The following is a 15,242-nucleotide window of genomic DNA, read 5'->3' as shown; positions in this document are numbered from 1 at the left end:
AGCAAAGAAGGACTCAAGAAGAGGAGGGTTCGGGCTGCTTTGTGCAAAACCAACTGCACAGAGGAGGTAAGTATAACATGTTTGTTATTTTATTTTTGTAAAACAAGCCTTTACAATCACAATTGGAAAAGAAAAAGAAATGTATTCCCCCTTTCCATTGAAGTGCATTCATTGTCTTAATGATATATAGCCATCACAAATAAAAATGCAATCTTCGTGTTACATACAGACATGTAATATTTATAAAAGGTTTGACACAATAGTGCCAAAAGAAAAAAGTAAAAGAAAAAAAAAAGTAAAAGAAAAGAAACAAAAGACAAAACAAGCATTTTACTCATTTTTTTTATTTTATTTAAAAGGAATAGACTATCAATACAACAAATTAAATTAGTACAATACTAGTGGAAGTAAAAATTAGCCCTTCTTGCACAATCTAGTAAAATCAATGGCAGGAATTGGGGTGAATTTTCTCAGAATTTTGTAGTAATATTGTATTCCAATTGAGGCCTTAGGACATGCTCCATTAAAAACCAAAAACTCTATTTTGGATGCCACTCAAAAAAACAAACAAACAAACAAAACATCTAAAGAAGAACTGCAGTCTGCTCACATAATTTGTAATAAAAACATCTTTGCCATTCTGAAGCTTCCCACCAACCACGTGACATATTATTTTATATATACTGTGATTCTGTACTTGCCAAATAAGCTGCAGAAATCCCCCTCCACTGAGTCCGGCTGCATCCATTTTAACTGTGGGCAGCTGAAGCTTCTGTCTGTTCACTTCCTGGATTTACACAGACACACAGAGGCACACCTCCAGTTCTGCAGCTCCCATTGGCCCTCTTATGACTCACCCCCTCCCTTTCTGGAAAACTCTCATCAGAGCGAGAGAGAGAGAGAGAGAGAGCTGTACATGATGTCATAAGCCTAGGCTAAAGACCAGACAAGAAACAGGAAGTGGGTTGTATAAGGTATTTACTGGCAGAAAAAAAATGTTTTACTATCCAAAGGTAAAACAACAAGGCAAGAAGATTTAATAGACGGAAAATTGAAAGAAATTACTGAAGATCCGCTAAGACATACATTGAAAGGTGGCCACAGAGAGTGGTTGATTGAGGAGATCCAATCTAACTACCTGAAGGCATCAGCAGTTCCCCAAACATGTACAATTGGCACACCAAACAGAACACGTTTAAATTAAAGGAACGAGAAGGAGCAGTGGTGTCCATTACTGTAGATAAAAATAAAATACCATCAAAAAAATGTTTTTACATAGATCATATTCAACAACATGAGTTAGGGGCTAACATTTTAAAGCCAGATTTAGGTTTATAGTCTGTTTATGTCTGGCATCTATAAAACCCCTGGTGGTGCCCTGATACACTGAAGTTTCTTGCTCTCCCATGGTTGCTGTAGGATAAGCCAGCGTAGTGTAAGAACACCAGAAGTCAAGATTAATGTAGTTACAACTCCTGCTGTTTCTACTCAGACAATAGGCACACTCATAAGATGGCTTGCAGGGAAAAGCACACCAGACATATTTGGATATTTTACAAAACCTGGTAAAGCAGATATGGCCAGTTGCTGGCACCACTGCCAACTCCGTAGAGCCCAGCAGATTCTATATCAGAAATCTCCCCAGATACCTTAAGTTTAGGTACATTGTCATTTTAATCCTAAAACAACAATAAAAACCATCTTAAAAAAACGCAAAACAAGTAGCCTGAAATTTCATGTGGTTTTATTCAAAACTGAGTTTTTGGTTTTTAGTGGGGTTCTCTTAAAAAATGTATATTGGTACAAGTGGACTCCGTCACTACCCTTCCCTTCTCAAAGCGTATATGTTATACTCTGCCACTGTGAGAAGTCCAAGTACGTTTCTATGCAGTAATCTTTTCACTTACCTCAGGAATGTGAGTAAAATGACACAATCGCTATTACTAGCCTTGGTGGCTCAAAATCTTTTCCACAAATAAAAAAAAAAAATGCTGACAGATCAGTGTATTTCCCCACCGACGTCTACAATCAAAGGCTGAGTGTGGAATTTTTAAGATGCAGTTTTTAAATTAAATCAATGTATACTCAATGCTTTCCATTCCCTTAATTTGTCTTATTCCCGTAAAACCAGTGAGTTCATTGGGACAATTTGTGCACACAAGACCACATGAAAGCTACAGGTCAGATCTGAATGGGAATTTGTGACCACTAAAGTGAGTTATATCTAAGTTACTCTATATAATTTGTGGCTGGGCTACCAACATAAATGTAAACTGATTAAAAAACAAAACAAAAAAACAACTAATACAAACATGGAAATTCCATAATTGCAAAGGTCCTATCCTAACCAGGGAGCTCTCACTGCTGTACTTTACCTGCAGTGCCACCTTCTGGTAAAAGCTGGCACTGTGGGGAAACAATATGCTCCTTTGACGCTAGCCTTCACAAAGCTTTATTATTCCAGGACTAGATCTGTCCAGGCCAAGTCTCACTCTAGCATGTTTTACCCAAAAAAGGGCTTAATCAGAGATCTTTTTGTTGAAGCAAGTCAAGAGCAAGGCTTGGTCTAGGTGAACTCTTCTGTGATCTAACCCTGGAATGATAAAGCTTTGTGAAGGCTGATCTCACTGCAGTGTACATTCTACCTGTGGTGCATTGCCCAGCCCCATTGGCAAGCACCTAAAACCACAGAGATGGATAGATTGTGGGCTGTGAGCATCTGTAAACAGTGAGATGGGGGGGGGACTGCTGTTTACAAAGGGAGGTTAAGATCAGGTCATCATTGTGGGGCCTGGGTAAGCAGGGAATTCATTTTTCCCAAAAGCCCCCCTTAAACAGATGGCAAATCTGCTTTAAAACCAGTTGGGCTATAAAACTAAAAAATACAAAAACTATACTTTTAGCTGAAAACAGCTATACTTTTGTATTCAGACACTTCACGGGATATAACAGCTGTTAATATTCAAAAATCTAACACAGTGTCTTACAGTATTCACAGTATTTCAAAAGGTCAAAAAACAGAACATACATCACTTTCAGGCTGTTACCCTGATTTTAGGTCCCACGGCAGTACAAAACCCAGCTGGACAATAAAAAAGGCAATATTAGAACACTATTTATCTAAAAAAACATGTTATAAAACAACCCCACAAAAAAAAAAAAAAAAAAAAAAGATTTCTTTTGGTGGAATCTTAAGCTTTTTGTTTTGTGGCACTTATGTACAACACAATAGGTGTATAAAATGAATATATTTCTTTGTTAATGACTGATTCGGTTTTGTTTCGTCTACACACTGTGATCACAGCCACTGCCTAGATTAAGACAAATGGCTAGAAAATTGTCAAGTACTCCAGGAACTTACTTGTGCTTAAAATAAAGCAATGGCTGCCAACAATAATATCGGTTTCATTTTAATCGGCGAGTGCATCTTTAAAATAAAACCCTCATCCCCTCCAACAGCAATTGTGCACACAGCTCAGATATGGATTATATTTAGGTTAACACTTCCCAGGACCAACACAGTGTTTCCTGCCCCTGGTTCCTCCAGCTGACTGGGGACAGTGCCGAGCCTGTTTGCAGAGAATTTGTGGTGCCTAGCATGTGCTCTGAAGCTACAGACAGGTTTGCTCATCATTCCCTATAGCCTTAGGCTCCATTTACACTTGTGCAACTCCAAAGTCGTGTGATTTACATTGTAAATTTACATTGCAACTTTGAATGGGTGTGACTTGGATGCGACTTTGGCTTTGACTGTTGCACAACTATTACACTGATAAGATTAAGATGCCACTTTCATGTTTACATTGCAGTCTATGGCACTCAAGTTGCATGAAAGTCTAATCGAAGTAGTGCAGTAACCTTTTTTAAAGTAGTTGTGACTTTAAGTCGCATAGATTTGAACAGCTTCCATTGAAATATATGGGCTGTGACTTTGTGTCACAAGTCACATGATAAGTTGCACAAGTGCGAATAGAGCCTTAAGCCGCGTACACACGGGCGGACTGTATGGCCAACTTAGTCCGTCAGACAATCCGACGGACAGTCCATCCTACTTTCGAATGAACGGACTTGACCACACACGATGAACAAACAGTCCGTCGAAAGCTTGCGCGATGACGTGTACAGCACGTACGACGGGACTAGAAATAGGACGTCCAATACACAGCAATGCAACCTTTCGCCGTGTAAATCCTTTCTGAGCATGCGCCATACTTAGTCCGTCGAACTAGCCTACTCACGAGCGGACTGTCCGCTGAAACCAAAGTTGGACGGACAATATTACGGAAATTCCGAAATCCTTAGTCCGCCAGACTGCACGCTGAAAAAGTCCGCTGAAGCCCACACACGAGCGGACTGTCCGCTGAAATGTGTTTCGACGGACTAAGTTGGCCAGACAGTCCGCCCGTGTGTACGCAGCTTTAGCCAGTGAATACACAGGATTCCAGAGGCTTCTGGGAGCAAAGCACTGCATTGGCAATCTAAGCTTTATTATGTCCACTAAATGGATACATTTTCAAAATTGCTGCACATGGTAAGGAAATATGGAAGAAGATAAAAAAAGTGCACTTCTTTAAAAGTGTTGGTTACTAAACAATAATAGATTACCAACACTTTAAAAGGAGGTTTTCAGGATAGAAATGCAGGCGCTGTCATTGCCACCTTGTTTGGAAGGTCTATGCTCTAGGGTAAAGTATGTACTTATTTGTGGTCAGACATGCTCGTTTTCTGGGTCAACTAATCATTTAAGCCAGGTACACACTAAGCTTTTTTAATTCAACCCAGTGAGTTGAACAAAATGACAACTGGCAGATTACCGTACCAACACAAGCGATGTTGGTGCGGCGACGTTCCCCGCTATATTAGAAAATATCCCCATTGCTGCAAATCCACTATGAAAGACTATGTGGTAGTCTGAGACTGGGCTTTGGCCAGGCCACATTCCCAATGTGTTTTGCTCCGCCCCAATCCCGAAGCTTAGTCTAGGGATGTCCCCCGCTGTTCTATTGTATTCCGGGCAGAATACATTGATCACTGCAGCCATTGGCAGCAAGTGTTGATCGGATGCTGGGTTTCCAGCATGTCCCTTCTAATGAATGACTTTTGTCAGACTGACTGCTGTACCCACTGGCTGAAAAAGTCGACCAGTTGACTCTGAACTGCCCAATTTTAGGACAGTGTGCACCCAGCTTAAGTAGTGAAAGATGTACGAGGATTATGCATCTTCAAAAACAAGTTCAAAATGTCACTTGCAATGTTTTTGTCCGGTGCCTAAGGGGTCAAATCATGCCTTGAGAATAAGAGCATCAGAAAACAAGTAGGGGGAGCTATTTATATGAGTGGGGAAATGTCTTCAACACCTCTAAACAGGTCCAGCTGAACGGGACTGCTAGCTACAGTATATACCAAAAGAGTCTGGGTAAATTAAAACCTTCACAGACGTAGGGTCGTAGAAGAATATGCAGTGCCCACACGCACACAGATTATTCCTTTTACACTCCCACAGTGCATAGCAGAAAAAGGTAGAAAGGAAGAATCTGGCTGGTTGCTACAGTCAACACGGAACATCACAATAGACTATCCATAACAACTGTTACAGCAGCTATATGACCATACTTCTTTTTCAGGCAGTGTGCATCTCTGACCCATGTGTCCAATGGCTGGTCAGCCGTATACAATTTACCGACATTTCTAACTACTTACAACCTAAAGTTCCATGTCCACCAATGGTCAGAAACCTGCTGCAATACCATAATAAGTAAAGCTACACCTAAGCCCTAGGGTATGTGGCTCCACTGCTTGCCACTAGGAAGTGCCCTGCATAATGCATCTTTGACAAGTCTGCATCCAACTCGAGTCAAGGGTCCAAATGGGACAGAAGCCACAAAACTCCAAAAAGTAAGTGAAGCTTAGGGGAACATGGACTGCAGTGCAAATATGCAGGATTCTTGTGTGGTTGGGGTAATGATATCAACATAGGTGTCTGTTCTGGGAAATAGGAGGGCATGTTGCTGTCTCACTGATTTCTTGAGACCCATGCTATGATAAAAGAAAAGGCCATATACAGAATTAATATAGGCTCACAAATCAGATGCTACATGACCTCACTGTGACCCACGCAAGCCTCTGTAACCCACGCATGATATGCCACCACCTCTTATTAGATAAAGGCATATACTGAACAACATATCCTGGTGTGTGCTGTTCATCTTCAAAGATATCAGCAGTCGACCACCCAAGCTTGACCTTGAGACATTTCCGTTCCGTTGTCAGTGTATGAATACATGACCATTCCCCCAAATGGCTTCTGTCACAATGCGTAAACTGTTGTATATCTTCATATGCATATTCAGTATAATACATTTATGGAACATTGCTTACACATGTTTAAGAACTATCATTACTATTGTACGCTATTAACTATTCCAAGTACTGTCACCTTCATTTCCCTGAGTTTCCAATAAATTCTATACTGTGGGAGTGTTAGTCTTATAAACTTGTGGCTACAAAATCTTGTAATGCCCATTAGAATTACAACTTAGACTTCAGTGTTCATGTTCTATATTAGCTAAATTATACCTGTCATGCTTTTTACTTAACCTATGGCTGAAGCATGCAAATAACATGCTTGTCAGCACAGGCCATCCTGGAACATTTTATCGTGGAATTTCCCCACTGCATACATGCGACCCTGTCTAGGGAGACACAGAAGGGGCTGAGCAAGTTCCTATCATTACAGAAGACCTGATAACTTGGCTGCTGTGCTACTACTGACAGATCCTGACAGGTAGGCCTAAAGTTTCTTCCCAATTATAATTTTTTCATAATCTGTTTTCAGTCAGACCAGTCATTCTCATCAAATTCTGAATCATCTTCTGAATCGCTGTATTCAACAGCAATCCTCCTGGAAAGGATGGTTGCTACATCATTTCCAACTGGCTCCCGCTTGGCTTCCTGTTCACGCTGTTCTTGTACTTTTTTCAGCTGAATTCCTGTAAAAATGTAAGTAAAAGGTGTTATAGTTAAATAATAGATTACCTTGTAATATTATATTTATTAATGTCAAGCATATTTTTTGTGTATTTGCCATAAAAGTGTGTCACTGCATGACCATACCTGAACACCCAGATTTTGTGTGTATGTATAGCGAAAACTTTTAGCTTTGTATAGAGCAGTGGTCTCCAAACTGTGGCCTGTGGGTCAGATGTGGCCCTTTGTTTGCTTTTATCTGTCACCTAGGGCACTAAACCTCCCATTGGTACATGGCACTATTCTGTCAACTGACACCAACAATGGGGTACTATTTCTTCCACTGACACCAAAGGCGGAGCGCTATTCTTCCCACTGACACCATAGATAGGGCACCATTCCTTCCACCTGCAACATAAATGGGACACTATTCTTCCCACTGACACCAATGATGAGGATTATTCTTCCCACTAATACCAATGATGGAGCACTAATCCTCCCAGTGACATCAATGGTGGGGTACTAATACTCCCACTGACATCAATGATGAGGCAATAATCCTCCCACTGACACCAATGATGGGGCACTAATCCTCCCAGTGACATCAATGGTGGGGTACTAATACTCCCACTGACATCAATGATGAGGCAATAATCCTCCCACTAATACCAATGATGGAGCACTAATCCTCCCAGTGACATCAATGGTGGGGTACTAATACTCCCACTGACATCAATGATGAGGCAATAATCCTCCCACTGACACCAATGATATGGCACTAATCCTTCCACTGACACCAATGATGGGGCACTAAACCTCCCACTGACACCAATGATGGGGCACTAAACCTCCCACTGAAACCAATGATGGGGCACTAAACCTCCCACTGAAACCAATGATGGGGCACTAATCCTTCCACTGACACCAATGATGGGGCACTAAACCTCCCACTGATACCAATGATGGGGAACTATTCTTCCCATTGATAACATTGATAGGGGACTCTTCCTCTTCCTACCGTCCACATTTTTTTTTAACCCCGCTAACCACCAAGCCTTAACCGTTTTCTACTCCATTGGCTACAATCAGGCCCTCCTATACTAAGACTTAAGACAGTTGCTTGGACAGTTTGGAGACCCCGGGGTATAGAGTGTACAAGGGTTAAAACCACTGAGGTTTTTATTGTCTCACCCATATAGAATAAAGAAATGGAATCATATAGTTTCTGCTAAACAATAAGAAATATTTTATTCACACAACAACAGTAAATCGGACTGTACCTAACTGCTAATAAATATCCCAGAGTGTAATAAAATTTTTAATGATCCGGTCATAACTGAAAAGCTAGTTTTTCTCAGTGTTTATCAGTGAATCATTGGATATATGGATCAGGGGATTGTGGCTGTACAGATACACTTTATGCAAAGCAGCAGGTAAACTGTATGAATACCCTGCACATGTCTTCAGTCATCCCCGACAACATATTCCTGGAGTAGATCAAGTACATTTCAGCTACCAGGAACATTATGCAGTATTTCAGGGACTAAGCCCCTGTACACACGGTCGGAGATTTCCACAACCAAATCCGTTGTATCCGAAACTGTTGCATACACACGGTCGGACTAAGTTGTCGAAAAATACAATCTTTCAGAACGTGATGACGTAATTTCGTTACGATGGGACTACATTCAGGCTAGTAGCCAATAGCTTTGATGTAGGAATTTGATCTGAGCATGCGTGGCACTTGGTCCGATCAAAATTCTCTACACATGATTGGATTACGTCCGACCGGCCCAGTTGGTCGGGAAATATTTCCAACATGTTGGAAAATTGGGTCCGACGGAGATTCGGACGGAATCAGTCCGATGCATACCACACACAGTCGGATTATCTGACAACACGGTCCGATAAGACGCATTCCGACGGATTCTCCGACCGTGTGTACGCAGCATAAGACCCACACAAGTTATGAAGTTTTTATTCCCTTATACAGTAAATTATATGGCATTATATGTTGTGGTTTGATACATAGATTTGGTGTGCCTAAATAAGCCTCACTTTTCAGAACATGAAAAGCTAAGTTCACCTTTAGGCTACTTTCACACTGGGGCAGTTGGTAGTAAAATGCTGCTATTTTTATCAGCGTTTTAGCGTAGTTTTTGAAGCCCTTTTTGGCCGCTAGAGGGGAGCTTTTATCCCCGGCTAACAGTCGAAAAGGGGTGCAGAGCCACTTTGCTGGCACTTTGGTGGCGCTGCCCATTGATTTCAATGGGCGGGGGCACTTTAGGAGCAGTGTATACACCACTCCTACAGTGCCTCAAAGATGCAGCTTGCAGGGCTTCTTTTTGGCTTTCACACTGGAGTGAGAGGAGGGGCTCTTTACGGGCACTATGCAGGTGCTATAGCGCCTGTAAAGTGGCTCAGTGTGAAAGCAGCCTTACAGAAAAAAAACACAATACACATATTTTTGAAGAAAAAGAAATGTGCATTTATTATTTTTTCCTGGGATTATATGTTCTCCGGCTTTCAGCACATATCTGTTTCTGTTTAAAAGTTGGACATGTCAGTGGACTACGAGAGAGCTCATCAGGGCCCCCACTGAAACTACAATTCCATCTGCTGCAGTGGCAGATGATAATCATAGTTTATTCATTCACAGGAATCTGTGAATGAATAATGTGGTTTTGTAGGCAGAGCCCTGAACAGCCGGCTGTTTTTAAAAAGTGACAGTGGGTGCAGGGAGAAGAACCCCTGCCTGCTGTCACTAGTTGGGTTTAAGAAATGGAACATGTTACATATTCCACTCTAAGGCCCCTTTAACACTGGGGTATTTTTCAGGCGCTACAGCGCTAAAAATAGCGCCTGTAAAGCGCCTGAAAAAAAACGGCCCCTTTCACTCCAGTGTGAAAGCCGGAGGGCTTTCAATCTGGAGCAGTGCGCTAGCAGGACGGTGAAAAAAGTCCTTCTAGCAGCATCTTTGGAGCGGTGTTTTCACCGCTCCTACCCATTGAAGTCAATGAGGCAGCACTGTTATACAGCCGGAAAAGCGCCACTGTAATGTTGAGAATAAGTTACTCATCTAAGTATCTTCCTCAGTTCTGAAGCTACCCAGTACATTTTACTCACCCATACGGATAGCAGACAACAAGTCGCTTCGAGCATCGCTGGTTAGGCCAAGCATATGAGCACCATCATGCCGCTTTGCTTCCAGTACTTTGACAAAGTGCATTGGAGATGAAGAGTGACATAAGACAGGTGCAGGAGGTCCTGGTGGTGGAGGGGGAGGTCCAGGTGAGGCCGAAGCACTGTTTACAGGAGGAGGAGGAGATGCTGCGTACGGAGACCCAGATAACTGTCCCCCTGGTGATCCTGGAACCGGGTGCTGAAGGGGACTAACAAAAGCAGTCTGAGCTGAAGGAATAACGGGGGGAGGTGGGGGTGGGGATCCCGTGGGGTAATACTCCATCATCTGAGGAGGCAGTACTCTCCTTTAAGACATAAAAAACAATTATAGTTATTATAGTACTTTATCATTAGCTAGAAAACAATAAAGTTACCCCAAGGTCCCGATAAGCTTTCAAATGCTGTGATCATGCATCTTACTATGGTGCAGTTCATATAGGCATCAGCGTTATTACTTCCCACAGGCCTGAAGAAGTGGCGATGTGGGAAAGTCACTAGATAAATGGGATACATGGAAAGAAGATAGGGGTTTATTTACTAAAACAGGAGAGTGCTTTGACAAAAAAAACAAAAACAAAAAAAATGGAATCTGATTGGTTTCTATGCAGAGCTGCACCAGATTTTGCACTCTCCGGTTTTGGTAAATCAACCCCACAGTGTTTTAGAAGGTGAGCTCACAATGCTGCACAGCCTCTGCAACCTTGAAATCCTGCTCAGTTTGGTTAAAAAGTAATAGATGTTCAACATTTTTATCAAAATCTGTTTGGATAGAAATGTGGGAGCTGCCCATACTGACTTGTTTTTAAAGGCCCATTAGCTTCAGAGACCCCACAGCACAGTGGTCATCTTTGAGGCCCTCTTTTTTCAATTACACCCAATACTGAGCTGTCTAATCAAGGATAAGTTGCTGCCCTGGTCACTCAATAGGCTTGATTTACTAAAGGCACATATACTGTTGACTTTGCAAAGACATTCCCCCCAGAGATTAATGAATGAGGGGAAGCACATCCAATCAGGTGCAAGAAAAAAAAATCCTTGCATGACATTGGGTATTCTTTACAAAGTGACATTTCACTAAGCTCTGGGGAAAATTTTCCTGCAAACTGCAACTTCCCCTGCAAAGAGAACAGCCTATTTGCATCTAGAAAATGAGCCCCAATAAGTTTGGTAAACAGCATTTTTTTTCAGCACAGATGAAAATTAGAAAATCTGAACAAATTAAAAGAGCTCCATCTGCAGGCTGGGTAGAAGACTGCACTGTATTAAATATGTTACAAATCATATTTATCCAATAAAGAAAATATTTTTAAAAAAATTATTTTATTTTCATTTCTGACTAAAAGAAAATATGTACACATGCACATACTGCTAGCAGCATTGCTACAACCAAAAAATATATATCACAATTATAACAGATGATGCAACAATCCATTTCTTTCCAAGGAATGGAAGGTTATTTTCTATAGAATTGCCTATTTGCTAATCTTACAGCGATTTGTAGCTCTGTTGATCAGAGATTAGGTTTGAGCAGAGTTTCATGTCAGGGGCAAGCTGATTGTCAGGGACAATCTGTAGCAGAAACACTAACCAAATACAATACAAGTTGGACCTGTAGCTGCGGAAATCGCTTCTCAGCAAAAAAAAAGAAAGAAAATTACCAGCCACTATTTTTATTTATGATTATGGCTAGACAAAACTCTATGGAACCACTGTCGCTGGCTATAGAGATTAGCACCTGCGATGTTTTGCTACTATAAAATTGCCTGAAAGGGTGCCTTTATATATGTACGCCTTCTTAAAACAGATACATATCTCAAATTATTCCTTTTGTGACCCTAGCGCCAGCTGTACTTTAAAAAAACAAAAACAAATTTCCCATTAAAGTGTTACTAAACCAAGGACCCTGCATTCTGGTCTCCCACCGTACATAGAACATGGAAATGCAATTATTTTAGTAAATATAAACTGCTAAATACCTTTTCTCATTAGCAGTATGTAAGTCTTGTGACTTCTATCAGCGTTTGGTTAAAGCTTGTAGGAGGAGTTTTCGTTCTCCTTTGACTATCCTATGAGGATGCATGATTCCTGACCCTATGTCTAGACAGTGCTGATAGGCCGTGTACTGATCACATGCACCCCCCCCCAAAAAAAAAACCTCAAACAGCCTTTTTACACATGATTACCCCTTAGGTCCCACAGTGGGTATAAGAAGCATGCTTTACTGCATAAACAGATTTTACTGTTGTGGGTTTAGCAGTGGTGGCCAGCCCACCCACAAGGGGCACTGCCCCCCCCAACCCACACGATCTGTGTGTCTGTGCACTGCATGCGGGGTGCCAGACCAACAGGTCTCTACCAGGTCCGTCACCTTCTCGCAGGCACGAGACCACATCCCAAGGCCCCAATTGGCCAGTTTCATATTGCCCTTGGGGTGCAGATAACTGCGCCCGAGCCCACCCACCCTGCAATACCAGTGGCTTCTGGTTTCCTGGCCAATCAGGTCCGGAAGACCCGAAAGAAAACCATGTCAAGACAGAAGCTGTGGCGCTGGGCACCAGGGGAGTCATGACAGCTGGAGGGCTCTGCCGTAGCGTGAGTGCGGACCTGGAGGGGCCAGCCTGCACCCCCCCCCCCCCCCCCCGAAAAATACTCCAGCACCAGCCACCACTGGGGTTTAGTAGCACTTTAAGGCTCCGTTCACACTAGGGCAACTTCCCATGTGACTTTTCTACACAAAGTCGCATCCCATTGATTTCAATAGCACCCATTCCAGTCTGTGCGACTTAAAAGTTAAAAAGGTTTCTGCACTACTTTGATGTGGCTTTAGTGCAAGAGAGTGTAAAGTCGCACTAGTGTGAACAGAGCCTTTGCCTACTTCACCTGCTTCTTTGTACAGTCTTGTTCAGAAGCTCTACCCCATAGAAGGTATAATTTCTACAAACTACATTGATTAGGGTCAATGAGCCTTAAGCGGCTGTATGCATTTGGCCCCAGAGGCAAATAAGGAATGATGTTCATGTCTATGCCCACTTTTCTGGAATAAAATGTGATGGAAGTGAGACATGCTGCTGTTTTAAGATGAGTCTGCTGTGCTTCCAACTTGTTAATGGTCACTTTAAAACTGAGGGAATGGGGTAAGTTACAGAGCCTAAAAACAAAGATGAATACTTTAAAATGTAGTAACTGTAGGACTGATTGCTCTGGGCAACCACTCCACAGATTTGTCACTCAGTCCAACTTCTTTAATAGCTGATATTTAGGTTACCTGCACTCGGAGGATGCAAGTGGAGGTGGGTGCAGTCCATCCATGGAAGGTGGGGGTGGTGGTGGCGGTTGCTGCGGTCTGTTTAAAGTGCCATGTCTTAGTGTTCCAGTTGAGGAGCGGAAGTCGTGTTCATGAACCTGATTAGCACCTACATGATGCAGTGAATCTCCTGACCCAACATATGTTGGTGTCATGGGATGCTGGTGCATGGAGTGGTTTGGTGTTGCAGGATAGGAATATTCTGTAAGATCTGATACATGTGACCTGTGACAAAAAAAAAGTAAAGAAAAAAGTAAAAAAAAAAATATCAACACCACCTACTTTTTTCCAAGTCTGCAACCTTTTAGTGAAAATGTCAACACGTGCATTTCCATGAAAATATCACTTAAAGTATGTCTAGAGCCCAAACTTTTTAATTCATTCTTGAACATAGAAGAGAGTGAATAAAACTCCTGTCAGGTTTTGGGCTTTAGATACACTTTGATAACTATTATGCAGATATTATTATGTTAAGGTTAAAAGGGAAAGCTGTAAAAATAAGCAGTTTCTTTTTATACCACACACACAATAAAAGAGCAAATTTGCATAGGATTGTGCCAAGGAATGAGTTCAGTTCTGGATTATCTCCTTTGAAATGCTAATTAAAGCCAATACAGAACCAGTGGTATAAAACAGATTGCTGGATTTGTATTAGGAAGAAAATGCATTAGTTACATTTAAATTGTGTTTCTGCATTTCATTAAAAAACAACAAAAAAAACAACATGCAATTATCCCATGCTGTGACACTTCAGAAATGATAGACATGGCACAGCATTTCCAACTAAATAAAATGTGACTAACCCTTCTATAAATTTTTATCTTCTGCAATGTGGTCACGTCTTGTATATCTGTAATAACTTCATACATTATTTGCAACAATCTTAAAAATTCTGATTTAAAGTTTTGTAAAAGTAGAAAAAAATGTTGCACTTGATTACATTTCTATTTAAACTTAATAGCCACTCGCTTTCAACCAGACAGGTCACATGATTTATCAAAAATGTGTTACAGATTAGAATGCGTAGTCCTCCAAGGGCACAGTAGTATCGAACACGTAGCTGGAGGACTAGAGCCAGGAAGGACTTTCACTACTGCAAATTGCTACCTCTTGGTTGGAGGCAAATTTTGCTGAAAGTCGAAACTCAACTTCAATAGGTAGTTAAGATGCACTGTATATGATGATTTTTGCTTCTAAAAAAGGTATCACAGCCTTGGGTTCACAAAAAAAAATATATATACAGGCAGTGCTGTCTTAATAGCATAAGGGGCCCATGGGCAAAGTAATGCACTGGGACACCTACCAGCCTGCCCAAATTTAGGCTCCTACTGTATAAATAGTTGATAGAATAAAACATATTGATTGTTGCTTTCAGTGAAATTGATTTTAAAACAATAAGAAAACATGTCATAAATCAAAGACTAATCAACACGAAGAGCACAGTACAGGGGGGTCAGGAGGGCATAATACTGGGATCAGGAGGGTACAGTACAAGGGGGATCAGGAGGGCACAGTACAGGGGGGATCAGCAGGGCCCAGTACAGGGGGGGGATCAGGAGGGTAAAGTGCAGGGGGGATAAGGAGGGTACAGTACAGGGGGGTCAGGAAACACAGTACAGGGGGATCAGGAGGGCACAGTACAGGGGGGATCAGGAGGGCACAGTACAGGGGGAGATGAGGAGGGTAAAGTGCAGGGGGGGGGATAAGGAGAGTACAGTACAGGGGGGTCAGGAAACACAGTACAGGGGGATCAGGAGGACACAGTACAGGGGGGTCAGGAGGGCACAAT

General features: G+C 41.8%; 1 protein-coding gene across 5 annotated transcripts in view; it reads right to left on the bottom strand.

The window, feature by feature from the left end:
* Nucleotides 1-326: 326 nt before the first annotated feature.
* WASF3 (WASP family member 3) overlaps nucleotides 327-15,242 on the bottom strand; it is a 676,822-nt gene continuing 661,906 nt past the window's right edge. For all 5 annotated transcript variants that reach the window (XM_077484052.1, XM_077484053.1, XM_077484054.1 and 2 more), the window contains 3 exons: nucleotides 13,415-13,678; nucleotides 10,093-10,454; nucleotides 327-6,989 (listed from right to left, as the gene is read on the bottom strand). In XM_077484052.1, coding sequence (XP_077340178.1) covers nucleotides 6,832-6,989; nucleotides 10,093-10,454; nucleotides 13,415-13,678 — 784 coding nt within the window. In that variant the 3' untranslated portion in view covers nucleotides 327-6,831. The remainder of the gene's footprint in view (nucleotides 6,990-10,092; nucleotides 10,455-13,414; nucleotides 13,679-15,242) is intronic.

The sequence above is a fragment of the Lithobates pipiens genome, unplaced genomic scaffold (genome assembly GCF_037356315.1).
Source record: "Lithobates pipiens isolate NorthernLeopardFrog02 unplaced genomic scaffold, aLitPip1_a1.2 Scaffold_16, whole genome shotgun sequence".
Classification (NCBI taxonomy): Eukaryota; Metazoa; Chordata; class Amphibia; order Anura; family Ranidae; genus Lithobates; species Lithobates pipiens.
Note: the sequence above shows the minus strand (reverse complement) of the source record. Positions and strands in the feature narration are given on the sequence as shown.